Source organism: Mustela nigripes, chromosome 10 (genome assembly GCF_022355385.1).
Source record: "Mustela nigripes isolate SB6536 chromosome 10, MUSNIG.SB6536, whole genome shotgun sequence".
NCBI lineage: Eukaryota > Metazoa > Chordata > Mammalia > Carnivora > Mustelidae > Mustela > Mustela nigripes.
In genome coordinates this window covers 27,021,146-27,039,238 of record NC_081566.1, presented here as the reverse complement: position 1 = coordinate 27,039,238, position 18,093 = coordinate 27,021,146, and the positions used below count along the sequence as shown (strand labels likewise).

General features: G+C 46.8%; 1 protein-coding gene across 1 annotated transcript in view; it reads left to right on the top strand.

Moving 5' to 3' along the window:
- Positions 1 to 18,093, top strand: part of TNN (tenascin N) — a 57,011-nt gene that overhangs the window by 9,759 nt on the left and 29,159 nt on the right. The window contains exons 6-9 of the mRNA XM_059414040.1: positions 6,971 to 7,234; positions 11,678 to 11,941; positions 15,099 to 15,362; positions 17,293 to 17,556. Of these exons, the coding sequence (XP_059270023.1) occupies positions 6,971 to 7,234; positions 11,678 to 11,941; positions 15,099 to 15,362; positions 17,293 to 17,556 (1,056 nt within the window). The remainder of the gene's footprint in view (positions 1 to 6,970; positions 7,235 to 11,677; positions 11,942 to 15,098; positions 15,363 to 17,292; positions 17,557 to 18,093) is intronic.

Below are 18,093 nucleotides of genomic sequence, written 5' to 3'. Positions count from 1 at the left end.
TATTGGATAGCAAATAAATTTGTGTCATGTGTCCAATGAACATAAAAAAAAAAAGACACAATCATTTCTGAGGTCAGGAAACACCAGGAAACACTTTCAAACCTGGCTAGACTGTTCATTCCTTTAACGGGGGGGAAAAAAAAAAGAATCTCTCTTTTCTCCAAATATTTTGCATTGCCTGAGATGGAAAAAGACACCATAATCTAAGAACAGCATAACCATGTGCAGGAAAGAAAGGACACAGTTCAGTTATTTTCCATTGAACAAGTCACTCAGGGAACTAATCCTCAAAAGGGAAGGGGTCAATTGAAAATCCTCACCCTGTTAAGGCCCTCAGAGGGCACGGAAGCATCTTCTGGAAAGGCAAGGCTTCCGAAACAGGTCAGCTTCAGAGTAGCAAGCATCAACCAGCCCATCGTCTTCAGGGGGAATGACCTTGAACTTCACCGCCAGACACTCCCAGCCATCCCACCTCCAACGACAGGAAGGGCAGGCAACTAACTAAGAGGTGATGCTACCCGTGATGCTACCCCTTTGTCCTCAGTTTCTCCATCTGTAAAAGGAGAGGTTGGACTAAACGAGCTTAAAGTCCCTCTTTTTTTTTTTACATTATTGTTAGTGCTTTCTTAACTTCCATGATTCATGCTTTTCTGTGGTGAGTCCGGAACAAAGGACTGCTTGCTTTGATAGAATCCCACCAGCTCCCATGCACAGCGGAACATCCTTGCATACTCACGTGTTAACAATTTTCATAGAACGTTTCTTTTGACGGTGCTGTGAAATAGCAATTTTGCCTCTCTCTGGATCTTTTCCACTTTTTACCACCTTCTAGACACACTGCTGCATTTGAAGTGGTCCAGGCCCTAAAACTTTCCCTCTTCAGCTCCTTCATATTGCAAGATGAACCTGTCAACATCCAGAGTTCCTGCCTCATACACAGTCACCCACGTGCTCCCAGTGGCTGAAAAAACAACCATGATCTTCATCAATTGAGTACCCGCTGTTTTCTAGGTGCTTAGGGCTCCATACACATTATCTTCGGTCCTTACAATAGCATTCCACACATTATTATTCCCATTTTACATGGGAAAAGTGGAAGCCCACAAAGTTTAGGAGAGTCAGGGTGAACCAGTGAATAGCATTTGTATGTGTTTGCTTGAGGTCAGATCACAAGCTTTCCAGAAGCAAAGCTAGAGGAGAGCAGGAAGAGAGGTTGATCTCTGAACACATTTTCTACCAATAAGGCCTTCAGGATAATTTTATTGCCACAGTGAAAGCAATGGGGGAAGAGGCTGAGAAAGCAAGGTGATGGGACACATGGCTACTGCAGTCCAAAGGAAGGCCTCACTTTCCAGAAACTCACTTTCAAAATAGGGGCATAAAGCCCTATCCCCTGTCTTTGCCCCCAAGCCCATATCCCTGTAGATTTTAGATCCTGGCTGTGCCATTTTCCACTACGCCAACTGGGTGATTCAGAAGTAGCCACTGGGAATGGAGAAAGCTATTCTGAAGACCTGTGGCCATGGGCTAGAGCAGGGACATGCGAGGCTGGTGTTCCAGCACAGACTGAGGACAGCCGTGCCCTCCCCAGCCTAGTGGCAAATCTCATTAAAAAGGGGACTAGACTTTCCCGGTGTGCCTAGAGCTCTCCATTAGTCTCCTCTGTCCGCTCAGTTTTGTCAATTAGATCTTCTGAACAGGGGATGCCCTTTATTCTAACACATGCCGTGTAAAGGTCTACCTCCCAAGTCTTGTCTTATGCATTTCTGACCTTCCATGGCCCTGACAAAGGTCTCATCAGGGCAGCCTAGGGTCCAGCAGGTGGGAAGGAAGTTGAGACCTGGGAAGGAGAGCCTGTCTCCTCATCAAGGTTCCCGCTGTGACTCATCTGTGATTCAGCCGTCTGTCTGCAGCTACTGGGAGGCTTTGTTCCATGGAAAAACTGTTTCTGATCCCCACATCCCTTCTTGGCAGACGGGAAGGATTTGGCCCGCTCAGCTGGCTTCTTCCAGCCATGTGGCCCACCATCAGGGTCCCATCACTGAGGCTGTCCTCTGGCTTCTGCATCTCAGTGTCTGGTTCCCATCCTTAGGGAACAGTTCCATGAGGACTCTCCTTTTGGCTCAGGGTGTCCCTGTTAAGAGATTGAAAGAAAGGACAGAGTCCTGAGTTCCAGGCTGGCCGGGACTCTAACTGGCTTTATGACCTTGAAGAAGTCAAGGTCATGGATGTCCTCTCTGGGCTGGGTCTCTGGAACCCTGGCATGGGAGGATTCTTATTCTTATCCCTCTTATTCTCCATCGCCAAGATGCCTTTCCTGGCCCTCCATTCCTCGAGTGCTCTGGGACTATTGAGGGAACAGGGTGTATCAGGGCTGGTTATGCTCACTTGGGTACAGTGGCTCTCGAGAGGGCCACACACACAGGTCCCTGACCCCGCAAGGCAGAGGTCTGTGCTGTGGGTCCCGCAGCTATGGTACTGAGCACTGCTCTGGGCCAGGGAGGGCTAGTGGGGGGCACTCCTGGGACCATGGGGGTGTACAGCTACAGGTCCTTTTGGAGACTATGAGGACCAGGGACTTTAAGAGGCAGGATGTAGGGTGTTCTTGTCCTCTTTGTCCCCGTCCTCACTTCCCATTCTAAATGTCCCCGTTCCCAAGTCAGCTCTGGTTTCCCAGATTCACATGTTACCTTTGGAGGCTCTCTTCATTCTCTCCCTGTCCTGTGCGGAATCATGCTTTGCATAGAAAGGGGAACAGGGTGGGAAAGGAGTTCTCTCTCTCATGCACCCTGTCCCCCGAGCATCCTCTGAGAGCTTGCTTGAACCTCCAGAGGCCTGCGATGTAGCCCTGTTGTTTGTGGCACCGCCTGCTCAGCCCAGTGGCTCTCCCCAAAGCCCGAGTGTAAGACTATTTCCCTGTTCCAGCTGTCACTGTGAGCTTCGGTCCCCGGCTGCAGCTGGATTCGGATTGCAGGAACCTTTCAGATCACACTTGATTTTATTTATGGATTGTTCTTATTTCTGTAAGAAAAGGCTGGTGTTAGTGCTGCATGGGACATAGAAAGTGGAGATGCCTTCCACTTCCACAGTCGTCCACAGAGAGGAACGGTTCACATATTGGCACTTTAGGCGTCCAGTTGCAAATTCTTGGTCCCATTCTCCCCACCTTCTTCTTCAACCCCCCCCCCCCCCCCGCAAGCCCTCCATCTCTGTAAAGGGTCAGCCCCGTCTGCAAATCGCTCAGGCCTCAAAATAACGTGGAATGATGGAAAGATGGATTTGTGTCCCACATCAGTAACGTCAGCAGATTCTGACAAGTGTATGTTTGAAATCTCTCCGATCCAAACTTTCTCATGGCTTTCATCCCTGACACATTGGTCCACATTCCTGTTTTCTCCTGCTGTTGGGGTGGCCTCCCAGGTGACTTCTACTGTCAACCCACTAGACCCCTACACTATCCGGCAGCCAGAGGGATCCTTTGATAATGCAGGTCAGATCATGCCATTCTTTTGTGCGAACCCCCCAGAAGTTTCTTATCTCATTCAATGCAAAAGCCACAGTCTTTGAAGGCTGTCCACAGTCCACTCAGCCCTCACCTTCCAGGCCTGCCCTGCAGCCACTCAGCCCCATCACTGACTCTGTCCAGATGTTCTGACCTCTTGCTGTTCCCTTTATGTGCGGAGTAGGGCCTTTGCACCTGCTGCTCCTTTTGCCTAGAATGAGGTTCCTAGCCCACTGCCTCACTTCATCTCAGTCTCTGTTCAGATGTTCCCTTCCCAGCAAGCCAGCTCTTTCCTGACCTCCTTATCTAAACTCACAGATATCTTTTGTTCAACATTTCTATTCCTATATCTTGCCTTATTGGGCTTCCTAATACCATCACCGCTTGTTTATCGTCCATCTCCTTCAGGAAAATGTAAATCCCATAGGAGGGAGTCTTTATTCTGTTCATTGCTTATACAGTCGATCCTTAAACAACATGGATTGGAACGGCCGGGTCCCCACTTGTGTGCAGATTGTTTTCAATAAATATATGGGAAATTTTTTTGAGATTTGTGACAATTGGGAAAAACCCCCAGACAAACCAAGTAGTCTAGAAATCCTGAGAAAACTAAGAAAAAGGAGGTATTATTGTAAGAATACAGTCTACGGCACATCTAACATACAAGATATGTGTCACTCGAATATTGTCAGTGAGGCTTCTGGTCAGTGTTTGGTTATGAGTCACATTTTTAGTGAGTCAGAAGTTACAGGTGGCTTTTGGACTGAGCAGAAGAATTGAGGGACTTAATTCCTGCATTGTTCAGGGGTCAGCTCTATTGGTATCCTAGGGCTGCTGTAGCAAAGGAGCAAAAACTGGGTGGTTTAAAACAATAGAAATTTATTGTCTCCCAGTTGTGGAAGCTGGAGGTCTGAAATCGAGGTGTCTGCAGGGGCATGTGGTCTGACAGTTTTAGGGGAAAATCATTCCTCTCCTCTTCTAGCTTTTGCTGTTTGTTGGCAGTCCTTGGCCTACCTTGCCCTATAGATGCAGTGTTCCTGCCACATGGCTGGCTTCTCTCCGCGTCCTCATATCATCTTCCCTGTGTGTATGCGTCTGGCTCTGTGTCCGAACTCCCTCTTCTTACAGGACACCTGGCATATTGGATTAGACTTACTCTAATGACCTCATTTTATTATTATTATTTTTTAAGATTTTATTTATTTATTTGACAGAGATCACAAGTAGGCAGAGAAGCAGGCAGAGAGAGAGGAGGAAGCAGGCTCCCTGCTGAGCAGAGAGCCCAATGTGGGGCTCGATCCCAGGACCCTGGGATCATGACCTGAGCCAAAGGCAGAGGCTTTAACCCACTGAGCCACCCAGGCACCACCCCCCTTTTTAAAAGCAGGTTTCTTTCTTTCTTTCTTTCTTTCTTTCTTTCTTTCTTTCTTTCTTTCTTTCTTTTTTTTTTGGACAGACAGAGATCACAAGTAGAGAGGCAGGCAGAGAGAGAGAAGTGGGGAAAGCAGGCTCCCCGCTGAGCAGACAGCCTGATGCAGGGCTCAATCCCAGGACCCTGAGATCATGACCTGAGCTGAAGGCAGAGGCTTAACCCACTGAGCCACCCAGGTGCCCCTAATGACCATATTTTAAACTGCTCATCTCTAGAAAGAACTTATTTCCAAATAAGGTCACATTTTGACAGATTTTTAAATTATTTATTTATTTATTTATTTGCCGGGTAGGGAGGGGAACACACTTTAATTTATAACTGATTTAAATTGAATTCCCAGCTTCAACTAGGCATTTGAGGAATGTGTGTAGAATGTGTAAGTGACTTCATTTACTAGCCGAGTGACCTTGGGCTAGTCATCTAACCTTTCTGAGCCTGGTAGACAGTTAGTGCCTAAAACTTATCACTCTTATTAATTTTCCAAACTAGTACATGGGGCATCTGATAATGCCTTGAGTTATTACTATGAGGTTTGATAAAGTGATGTGTGGAAAGCACCTTGCATTTAGTATATGCTCAGTCAGTGACAGCTGATTTATTAAACAAGATATTCATTGCCTCTAGTGATGGAACTTGCACACAAGTAAGACACTGCCATTGTGCTTGAGGAAGGTAATTCTAGTCAACGTGAAAAAAGTTGTAACTTCTCTGCTGGGGAATTCTGAGCCAGGAGAACTAGAGTGGGATGGGAGGAAACAAAACTGCTTGAATTTCTGGGAGTAAGAAGCTGTTTTGTGTGTCTTTACTCAAACGGATACAGCTCTGCATGTGGGCAGGGTTCTTGGGGCACACCTCACCTTTGTTCTGTGAGGGAGCTTTATCTGTGACCTTGATGGCCGCTTCTCTCAGCTGACTTACTTATTAGGTTTGTAAATGATAAGCCAGAAAGGAAAATCAGCATGTTAAGTGAAAGACTAAATTATGAATGAAGTCGGCAAGATAAACTATAACAAGAATAAATATTGGGTTCGGGAAATGTATTTTATATGCAGAAAGGGGCTGAGGAGGCTGAACATGAGGATTCTCAACCTTTGATATCATCAGAATCACCTGCCGAGTTTTGCATATTTGTTTCTTTTTCGGCAGAGATGCCAGCACATAGCTGAGACCTTCTAAAATGAACTCTCTGGAGTTGGTACTTAGTAGGTACCCAGTGTTGACAAAGGTCGAGAACCCCTGGGTTAGCAGGGGCACGTGTGAAAAAGCATAGGGATTTCCCGAGGCTGTGGGCTGAGGATAGGTTGTTGAGGAGTGAGGTGTTCAGGACACAGAGGACATGCTGTTCTGGGTCGGTCCTTCTAGAACATCAATTTTGTATAGCCAGGGATTTCTGCTCATTGTCTTCATTGGTGACTCCTGAGTGCCCTTACATTCCCTGGCGTGGAATGGATGCTCAGTGAATTGTTGAACGATTGGACTGAGTTTTGGGGCTTTTTCCCTGATAAGGGAACGAAAGAGGCCAGTCTCGATAGGCCAGGTCTAGAAACTGTAATTTGGAAGTTTGATATGATATGATACGGTATGGTATGGCATGATATGGTATACCGCTGTAAAAGCTAGTAACATACAAATGCATACAATGAAGCGGTGCAAGTGTTTTGATAAGAGGAGAATTAGGAGGGAGAGTGGTAACTATTCTTGAATACCTGCTGGAGGGTCTCCCAGAAGAGCATGAGGTGTGTTCCGTGTACCTCTGGAAGGAGTTCCACTTCTGGTGGCTACATTTGTGGGAACTGATGTGTAATGTGCTCAGTGATCTCAAAATGGAAGGGACTGTTGGTTCCTCAGGGAACCCTTTCTCAGTGGGGGGTTCAAGCCGAGGCCAGTTGTCCAGCTGTCACAGAGGACAGAGAGACGTTCTTACAGTGTGTGGACTATAGAACTAGGTCACCCGGATGAACTAGAGCTTGAAGCCACCATGACCTTGACCAACCACATGTCTTTCTCTAATTTTTCTTTCTCATATTTTCATGAAGAAATTGATAGCCCAACCAATGTGGTCACTGATCGGGTGACAGAAGACACAGCGGTGGTCTCCTGGGTCCCCGTCCAGGCTGTCATAGATAAGTACGTGGTACGCTATACTTCTGCCGATGGGGACACCAAGGACACGGCCATCCCGAGGGAGCAAAGCAGCACCATTCTGACAGGCTTGAAGCCAGGAGAGGCGTACAAAGTCTACGTGTGGGCTGAGAGAGGCAACCAGGAGAGCAAGAAGGCCGACACAAATGCCCTCACAGGTAACAGAGGGACGGGAGCCTAAAGAGGTTTCCTCATGGCGGGGAGAAGGCTGATTCGTGACTCAGGAGGCCATGTCCCCCTAACATTATCTCTTTTGCTTACAGGGATGGGGAAGGGGGTTGCAAAAGCATTTTAAAATTTCACAATTATGATGATTTTTCCCATTTCATCCTCGAACAAGAGAAACCAGCCTTTTTATTTTACATAACAGGTCATGCTTATTTGGGTTAGAATTCCATGTGCAACTCTCTCAGTGCAGAGTAACACTTCCTAATTTTCATTTTTTGGATGTTAAAACTCAGAACATTTGGCTGACAGTGAATTTGAATGCTTATCTCTGTTTGCAGAGGCCATACAGGCATTTGCTTATGATCTGGAACTCTCTGTCAGACCATGGAAATGGTTTGCATCCTGAGTCAACAGTCACCAAATGTACTGATTCTGCCTTGAAGCTTCCAGAAACCAGAAGGGTCCATCCCCAGACCTCACCTAGCTGTCCCACTCAACTTGGGCTTATAGATATCTTGAGGCGGCAGTGGGGGACACGTCCCAGACGTTTCTGCTTAAAGCCTCCTTTGCTCCTGTCTCTGAATTCAGAGCACTCTCATCCTGGAGGCCGCTTGAGGTTCTGGACATTTGATAGGAAATCATAGAAAAGGAGTAACTTATCAACTGGGCTCTGTTCCAGACAATCAGTTAGTATAGAGACACTCAGAGAAGCCGATAATTCGTAAGGAATGTGGTCTCAGAAGCTTGACTGTCCACATTTTAATCCCAGCTCTGCCATTTGCTAGTTGAGTGGCTTTGGGCAAGTCCCTTCACCTCTGTTTCTCAGATTCTTGTCTATAAAAGAGGGCACGTTGGTTTTTACCTCATAAGGTTATTGGGAGGGTTCCATGAGTTAATTAAAGGAAGCGTCTGACACATAGCCCCATGCTATGTGAGTGACAGTAGTGATTATTTCTTACGAGTCCTCTCTGTCAGCTCTGGCTGTTCTAACGGAATACCACAGACCAGGGGCTTTGGCCATAGCAATTTAGTTCCCACAATTCTGGAGGCCAGAAAGCCCTATGATCAGGGTGCTGGCTGATTCGGTTCCTGGTGAGAGCCCTCTTGTTGGCTTTTAGGTGGCCATCTTCTTCCTGTACTGTTACGTGGTGGAAAGAAGCTCAGGTCTCTTCCTATCAGGCATTGATGCCATCATGGAGAGACTTACCCTCATGACCTCATCAAACCTAATTATCTCCCATGTCTCACCTCCAAACACCAGAAAATTGGGAGTTAGGGCTTCAACATAGGAGTTGGGGGGCACACAGTCATTCAGTGCATAGCAAATGTTAATCAGCATTCAGTCCTCAAAGCATTTGGTGGCATGGAGCCTCCTGGGCCGGGGTAGGCCTTATCTTCTCCAGGGGAAGGAGAAGCTGCTGGTAAGGATGGTGAGGCCTAGGTAGGTTTAAAGGCAGGGTCAGCCCTTTCTGTGAGTGGCCAGAGAGGCCATATTTTCAGTTCTGCCATCAAGATGCGAAAACAGCCACAAATAATATGTAAATGAACCTGTAAGACTGTGTTCAGTAAAACTTCCTAAGAGAAGGCTGTGGGTCAGATTTGGCCCATGGGTTGTAGATGGCCACTTCCTGGTTTCTGTTACAAAGGCTTTCCCTTTGGTAGGATTTTGAGTGTTGTGAAAAGGAAGGGTCAGTCTTCTTAAGATGGTAGAAGTTTGAATGGAGAAGAAGCTTCCCCTCTCTCGTGGGGGTGGTGTCAGCTAGCACCCCAGATAATGGGGAGCCCCTGGGATGGGGCATTGCTGGCACTGTCGGGCACAGAGTCGGGCTCTTGGGGTGCAGATATGAAAGACCCAGTTCACGCTCATGGCATTCACAGCCATCCAGGTAGAGAAGACAAGCAGAAAAGATAAAGAGCCACGAGTTCTGTCTTTCTAGAGCCCACAAACATCCCTGGAGCTATGGGAACCAGGAAAAAGGGTACTTAGCAGAGACTGGGATGGGAGAGGGGGTCATGGCTGGCTGGAGGAGGCAGAGACACCTGAGCAGAGTCTAGGTAGATGGACGGGCGTCAGCAGTGGAGCAGCATACGCAAAGGCTTAGAGTATAAGAATAGGACAGGGTTTGTTTTTTTCTCTTCTCTTAATATGGAATTACCTTAATAATCATTATGTGGTGTTGACGGTGGCCAGGTCCATGAGGGTGGAGTAGTGAAGGATGAGAAACCAGAGCGAAACTCCTCCCTGTCCCCTATCCCTAGCACTTTCCGAACTCTGCTCCCCGAGGTGAGCTGCCTCCCTTGGGTGTGCCTCCCCCGACACCCCCCGCCCCTGCGACCTGGCTGTGCACACCCAGCGATGGTGCATAGGCTGGAAATGTGGTTGCTGTCACGGAGAGCTCAGCCATGTGAGGAGGTGGCTCTTTTTAATACTATTTTTTTTTATTTTTTAAAAGATTGTTATTTATTTCTTTGACAGAGTCAGCGAGACAGAGAATACAAGCAGGGGGAGTAGCAGAGGGAGAAGCAGGCTCCTGGGTGAGCAGGGAGCCCCAAGGGGTGCTCCATATCCAGGCCCCTGGGATTATGACCTGAGCTGAAGGCAGATACTTAACTGTTCAACAGAGCCACCCAAGTGCCCCTGAGGCGGTGGTTTTTGAAACAGGACTATAAAGGCATACTAATCACCCACTTCTGCTTGGATTTCCACCTCCAGGGGTTCACATTTTAAGGAGAAAGGGGTATTTCAGGCCTCAATGGCACTTGCAATAACAAAGAGCCTATATTTAAGCATTTACCATGTGAATAGCTCACTTGTGATTTGCCATAAGCTGTGAAGTACATACTGCTCTTTCCTCCTTCCTGGAGGTGAGGGGACCCAGAGGTAAGGTTTATAGTCTGCTGAGGTTAGCAGCTAGGAAACACTGGAGCCCGGATTCCAACCCAGTTTAACTGCATAGAAGCCCAGACAGATTCTGCAAGTAGGATTATTTTTATCCTCCCAGACCTCAAATCCCATTAATTTAAGTCTTCTGGTTCTCTGGCCTCAGACATAATGTTTTATGTGGAAAGAACTGACAGCTCCTACTTCCAGGATATTTTTCTTCCCAAAGAAAATATTAGAGCTGATGCAGAGATTTGCTGAAATATAATTGCTTTAGGGTAGAAGGAGTCAGGAACTGAAAGAGTGTATTATAAAAATCCAGGGTAAAGGAGAAATTTGTATATGAAGACCATTTTTTTTTTTTTTAATCCAAAGGCTACTTATGGGTAGAGTTTATAGAGCTGAGACTATTTTGGCTTTGTCTGAAAACGCCACATTTCATTAAGTGCTATTGGAATTTCAGACCACTTGCTTAATTAAACCCTTAAGTTATCCCAATCACTGGCATAGAACAGACTCTGAAATTTGTCGAGATCATCATTTTGTCGGTGTATATGTTGGCCTCATAGGAACTAGAGAGTTGGTAAATTCTACATTCTTTCATCTCTCTTCAAGAAATTGACAGCCCCACAAATCTGGCCACCGACTGGGTGACAGAGGACACAGCCACCATCTCCTGGGACCCAGTGCAAGCCCTCATTGACAAGTATATGGTGCGCTACACCTCGGCCGATGGTGACACCAGGGAGGTGGCTGTGGGGAAGGAGCAGAGCAGCACCATCCTGACAGGTCTGAAGCCGGGTGTGGAGTACACGGTCCAGGTGTGGGCCCAGAAGGGGGACCGGGAGAGCAAGAAGGTTGACACCAAGGCCCCAACAGGTAACAAGAGAAAGGTGGTCAATCGCAGTTGAATTTTGAGCCTGTGGATGTGAGTGTGCATAGTACCAAAGAAAGATGTGCCCTGAGATGAGGGACTTTGCAAAGAGAGTCCTAAAGATCAAAAAGGACAGCGAGCTCGCGTGGTGATCTCAGTGCGCTGAGAGCTGGTAGCCATCAGTCTGCCTGGTAGTGATCTGCTCACGGAGCCACTAAACCCACTGAAGGGAGAGGCGAAGTTGCGTGGTGGCCCTGTGCTCAGCAGACTCAGCAAAGATGTTATAGGCCTTGACCACTGTAGGGCATGTGATAATGTTTTTAGAGTGACTGGCTCTGAAGTAGCCCTTGAGAAAACGATACATTGGGTTCCCTGAACATCATGGCAGATGTTTAATTGTGGTTTTGATGTGCCATCGTGTTGCTAAGAAGATGTCATTCCTTCCACATTTTGGGGAGTGGAAAGCCAAGAGAAAATATGTGAAGTTTGCAATGCATAGTCTTCTGAAATTAGGAGCCAGGGGTTACTTTCTCCCTTGACTCTCAGCCGACTCCGGATGGGGATACCGTTGCCTCGTGGGAAGAGAGTCCTAGAAGATGAAAATGGCAGTGATGGGCTATGGGTATCTCTTCCATGGCTTCCAAGCTTAGGCTTTTCCATATATATTTTATTTTTAAGAAATTGACAGCCCCCAAAACCTGATGACTGACCGGGTGACAGAGGACACGGCCACCATCTCCTGGGACCCAGTGCGAGCTGTCATTGACAAGTATATGGTGCGCTACACTTCGGCCGATGGGGACACCCGGGAGGTGGCTGTGGGGAAGGAGCAGAGCAGCACCATCCTGACAGGTCTGAAGCCGGGTGTGGAGTACACGGTCCAGGTGTGGGCCCAGAAGGGGGACCGGGAGAGCAAGAAGGCCGACACCACGGCCCCCACAGGTAAGGGAGCATACATCATCACTGTGTCACTGCCGAACTCATCGTCTGTGTCAGTTGGTTTTCCTTCTGTGACTTTGGCAGAAAGTGAGGTTCTGGTGTCTTTACAGAGTCCACATGTACCCCTTACTTCGATTTCATGGTTTCTCTTAGAATGTGTAGCTCATGGGGTGCCTGGGTGGCTCAATGGGTTAAGCCTCTGCCTTTGGCTCAGGTCATGATCTCAGGGTCCTGGGATCTAGCCCGGCATTGGGCTCTCTGCTCAGCAGGGAGCCTGCTTCCCCCTTCTCTCTCTGCCTGCCTCTCTGCCTACTTGTGATCTCTCTCTCTCTGTTAAATAAATAAATAAAATCTTAAAAAAAAAAAAAAAGAATGCATAGCTCATCTTCTCTTCAAATTTTGGTCTTTAAAGACTGATATGATTACTCATAGTTCTTTGTTCTCTGCTTGTGCATCTTCTGTGCTCTGAACACAGTGAATGCTTTCCTGAAAAGGAATAAATACGATGGAAAGCCCACGTGCCCGTGCTGTGGAGGGAGACTGATTGCGAGCCCGAGCCTGCTTTGTTTTCCCTCCTTACTTATTGAAACTCTTTCTGTGGCACTTGTTCTCCGTTTCTGCCTTTGGATGAGTGTTTTAGGCAAAAATAATAACCATGTTTTATTGGCTAAACATAAGCAAATATCCGATCACTTTTAGTTCCCATCATGTATCATTTTAGTAATTATCCATACTTCAATTATTTATTTTTTTAATTTTAATTTTTTAAAAAATTTATCTATTTATTTGACAGAGAGAGACACAGCAAGAGAGGGAACACAGCAGAGGGAGTGAGAGAGGGAGAAACAGGCCTCCTGCTAAGCAGGGAGCCCAATGCGGGGCTTGCCAGGACCCTGGGACTGTGACCTGAGCCGAAGGCAGACGCTTAATGACTGAGCCACCCAGACGCCCCCCATACTTCATTTAAATTTAAATATTCTTCCCACCATCTGCTTGGGCCATTGGCAAGCTAGCTGCCTGCCCTGGGAAGGGGGTGCTCTCAGCTTCTCTTGTATTTCCCTTCTGCTACTTCAGGCCCCCCTTCCAGCACACTAACTGTGATTTCTGACCCATGTATGTTTGGCAGAGCTTGGAGAGAGATCAGGGCTCAGGAGGAGGAGAGGTAAGTTGTCTTACTTGACTATGATGGTCACGGTTGCCCTGGGCCTGTCATGGGGCCTGATGAGTGTTAAAGCTAACGTTTTCCCTCATGGAGCACTTCTGCGTGTTCTTTAGCTGCCCTCCTCCACTCCAGTGTTTGGTCCTAGTGATCCTGTCTGCAGATGCGTCTCTCCTGCCAGTCACCTGCTCCCTTTCTTCCACCTGCACACATGGGGGTGCACTCCAGTGCCTTTCGGGGGGGCAGTGTCACCTTCTCCATCTGCCTGAGCCTCTTGGACAGCTTCTAAAACCATCCCCGATGGGCCCTTCTTTCCTTGGCTCACGTCAGGTCCACGGGGAACGTGCATCACCCTTTTCCCATTCACCTGGATGTACTACCCTTTTGCAACAGCTTTCCATCACTCTGCGCCAGAGCAAACAGCCATTCTCTCTCCTCTTAGATATTTTAGGCCCATGTCAGACACCAGCCCATGGTGTTCCCCAAGCTGTGGGCAGACTTTCTCAACCTGGACACTGCTGAAATTTTTGGCTCGATAATTCTTTGTTGCTGGGGTCCGTCTTGTCCTCCGTAGGCTGCCTCTACCCATTAGACACCAGGAGCCTCCCATCCCAAACTGAACTGTGACCAAGTCAGTCTCAAGACCTTGCCGGTGGTTCCTGGTTGAGAATATTTGCTCTAGGACATGCATTACCAGCTCTGTAAGGAATCCCATTGCAAATGGTTATTCGAGGTTTGGGTCTCACCCATGAAGCTCACAGTTTAATTCCACCCAAAGAAGTCCACTCTCAAAGTCCCATCTCTTTGGCCTCTCCAACCTCTCTCTCTTTTTTTAAGATTTTAATTATTTATCGGCTGGGGGGAGCGAACACAAGCAGGGGGAGTGGCAGGCAGAGGGAGAAACAGAGTCCCCAGTAAGCAAGGAGTCCAATGTGGGACTCCATCCCAGGACCTCGGTATCATGACCTGTGTCAAAGGGAGATGCTAAACCAATTGAGCCACCCAGGCGTCCCTCCAACTTCTTTCATAGTCTGGAGATGGTTGGTCAGCCATGGGTCACAAGACTGTTTGTTGGTCCTGCCATGTCAGTGGGCTGTCAGGTTGGAATGTAGATTCCACTTTTCTTGGGGTCACATCCCAAGCCAGGGTAAGAGACCTGCTTGATTATACCACTGCACATCTGTGACAGGACCTATCTAGAAGCAAGGACTTTAGGGAAATTACTTTTGCAATGAACTTTCAGAACAAAGACATGCTGTTATTTTCTTGGTGACTCCATTTTTGAATACCTTCTTGTGTACATGGTGTGGGGTAGCATAATCTTTTTCATTCATAAACTATCAACAAGGTGAGATCATTAATAATAGCTAATGGTCAGTGGGCATCTAGTCTGCACCAAGAATTGTCGTAAAGGGCAGATTATTATTACCTCATTTAATACAACAAGTCTCCAGGATACACACTAACATTATCTTGCTCTGCCTTTTTTTCCTATAGACACTAATATTCAATATTTTCAAATCCTCCTTTTACATGATATTTTTCATCTTGGTTTTCAGAGCCATCCAGCAAGATATGTACAATGCTATAATCGTATTTTATAAATGTAGAGAAGTGAGGTGACTTATCCAGGGTCATGAAACAAATTAGTAATTTATGAAATTAGATGTATGTATGGAACATTAATGCTCAAAGGAACTTTAAAGTCTATCCAACCTCAACCCCAGATTTGTAGGATAAGGCTGAGGCCCAGCCAGAGGCAGCTGGGATGTGCAGGGTCATAGATTTTCTGACTCTGGATCTGGTGCTCATTCTACTGTCTTGTGCTGCCTCCTTGAGGATCCAAGAATCCAACCATGGAGAGAAGGTCAATGTCCATGAAACAACTGAAAACTAACATAGGAGATGGGAAAAACATAAGAACAGGAAACTGCCTCCCTGCAAGGAACATGGTCTCACTCTTTGGTGCTTGTTAATAGTTCACTTTAACTTTCCTTTCAGACATCGACAGCCCAAAAAACCTGGTGACTGACCGGGTGACAGAGAACACAGCCACCATTTCCTGGGACCCGGTGCAGGCTGTCATCGACAAGTATATGGTGCGCTACACCTCGGCTGATGGAAACACCAGGGAGGTGTCTGTGGGGAAGGAGCAGAGCAGCACCATCCTGACGGGTCTGAGGCCGGGTGTGGAGTACACGGTCCAGGTGTGGGCTCAGAAGGGGGCTCAGAAGAGCAAGAAGGCTGACACCAAGGCCCCAACAGGTAACTGAGCATTGTTCTTTGAGAATGTAAAGCTTAAGCCTATGGATGGTCAAGTTTTGTGTTCTTGCTTTGACACCAACAGACTAGATGGTTTATGAAAGGGCAGGATGGTGTCCCTTCATAAGAGACAGCAGACACCATCCTTCTTCTTCCTATTACACATCATCTCAAACTCAGGAGCTTATCCGTGGCCTCATACTTTGGTCTTAGAAAGATAAATGGTGATTGGTCCTATCTACTCACCATTCCTCTGATTTGTGTTCAGTCATTGAAATGTTTCTACTTGAAAGGGAAAAGATAGGAAAAAACCATGTATATTAAGATCTGTGAGCCTAGTACTTTAGGGAAATGGTTTTTGCTCTGATCTCTTTGGGACAAGGAAGGGTTATTGTTTTCTTAGCAGGTAAATCCTCTCTGGAGGATGGTGTGCTCTGTTCTGGGGATCCTGAGGTTGCACTTACACACTGTGTTCATTTATAATTTGTAAAGCTCTTTCATCTCACTTTGCTCATTTTTAAAGAAGATTTTATTTATTTATCTTAGAGAGAGAGGTGGCAGGGGGAGGAGCAGAGGGACAGGGAGAGAATCCCAAGTAGACTCCACACTCAGCATGGAGCCTGATGTGGGGCTCTATCTCGTGATCCTGCAGTTAGGACCTGAGCTGAAATAGGGAGTTGGACACTTAACTGACTGAGCCACTCAGATGCCCCTTCTCATTTTTTAAAAAATAATACATTTATTGAGATACAATTTATTTTCCATAAAATGTCATCTTCTAAAGCATAGAATTAAGTGGTTTTTGGTATATTTACAGTTATATAGCTATCACTAGTATCTAATTCAGAAGATTTTCATTACTCTGGAAAGAAGTTCCTTGTCCATTAGCAGTCCCACCCCAACTGCCCCCAGCCTAGGAAACTACTACATTCTGTCTGTAGAGTTCCTCATTCTGGACATTTCATACAAATGAATCCATACAACTTGTGACTTTTTATGACTGGCTTTATTCACTACACGTAGTATTTTCAAGGTTCATCCACGTTGTAGCATGTCACCACTTTTTTTTTTTTTTTTTTTTTTTTTGCCAGATAAAATTCAACTGGATGGCAGTAACATGTTGTGTTTATCTGTTTGTCACTGATGAGCATTTGGGTTGTTCCTGCTTTTTGGCTGTGGTGAATAAGGGTACTATGAGCATTTGCGTACAGATTTTTGTGAGGACGTGTTTCAGTTGTAGGAGTGGAATTGCTGGGTCACATGGTGACTCTATATTTAACCTTTTGAGGAATGGCTAAAATGTTTCCTTCCAGGATGCTGGCACTATTTTACATACCCACCAGCAACGAAGGATGGTTGTCTTCCTCATTTGCTTGGTCCTCTGAGGCTTTTGGTGAGATGGGTATCTCAGAGATCAATATCCCCATGTTACAGGTCAGAAACCTCCAATACATAGAAATGAATAATTTTTATACATCATGAAATTAGCGGATGACTCATGAGTCAGATTTATGGAATATTCATGGAATATTATGGTAACTTAATATCTAGATAGTAAGGCCCACATTTTACAAAGAAGGAGCTGAGGCTCAGAGCTAGCTGTCCAGGGCCACAGCTGGCAGATGACAGGGCTGGGCCTAGATCCCTGGTCTGTTGGCTCTGCTCTGGGCTTTTCCTGTCCCTGTGCTCTGCTCTCTGGGCTGGAAGAGAACCTCGCTCTTCTGACATTGGATCTAGTGCTCATTCTCTTGTCATGTGCTGCCTCCTGGAGGATCCAAGAGTCTAACTATGGAGAGAAGGTCTACCTCCATGAAACAATTGAAAACTGACATAGGAGATGGGAAAAACACAAGAACAGGAAACTACCTCCCTACAAGGAACATGGTCTCACTCTTTGGTGCTTGTTAATAGTTCACTTTAACTTTCCTTTCAGACATTGACAGCCCAAAAAACCTGGTGACTGACCGGGTGACAGAGGACACAGCCTCTATCTCCTGGGACCCAGTACAAGCCCTCATTGACAAGTATATGGTGCGCTACACCTTGGCCGATGGTGACACCAGGGAGGTGTCTGTGGGGAAGGAGCAGAGCAGCACTGTCCTGACGGGTCTGAGGCCGGGTGTGGAGTACACGGTCCAGGTGTGGGCCCAGAAGGGGGACCGGGAGAGCAAGAAGGCTGACACCAAGGCCCCAACAGGTAACAAGAGAAAGGTGGTCAATCGCAGTTGAATTTTGAGCCTGTGGATGTGAGTGTGCATAGTACCAAAGAAAGATGTGCCCTGAGATGAGGGACTTTGCAAAGAGAGTCCTAAAGATCAAAAAGGACAGCGAGCTCGCGTGGTGATCTCAGTGCGCTGAGAGCTGGTAGCCATCAGTCTGCCTGGTAGTGATCTGCTCACGGAGCCACTAAACCCACTGAAGGGAGAGGCGAAGTTGCGTGGTGGCCCTGTGCTCAGCAGACTCAGCAAAGATGTTATAGGCCTTGACCACTGTAGGGCATGTGATAATGTTTTTAGAGTGACTGGCTCTGAAGTAGCCCTTGAGAAAACGATACATTGGGTTCCCTGAACATCATGGCAGATGTTTAATTGTGGTTTTGATGTGCCATCGTGTTGCTAAGAAGATGTCATTCCTTCCACATTTTGGGGAGTGGAAAGCCAAGAGAAAATATGTGAAGTTTGCAATGCATAGTCTTCTGAAATTAGGAGCCAGGGGTTACTTTCTCCCTTGACTC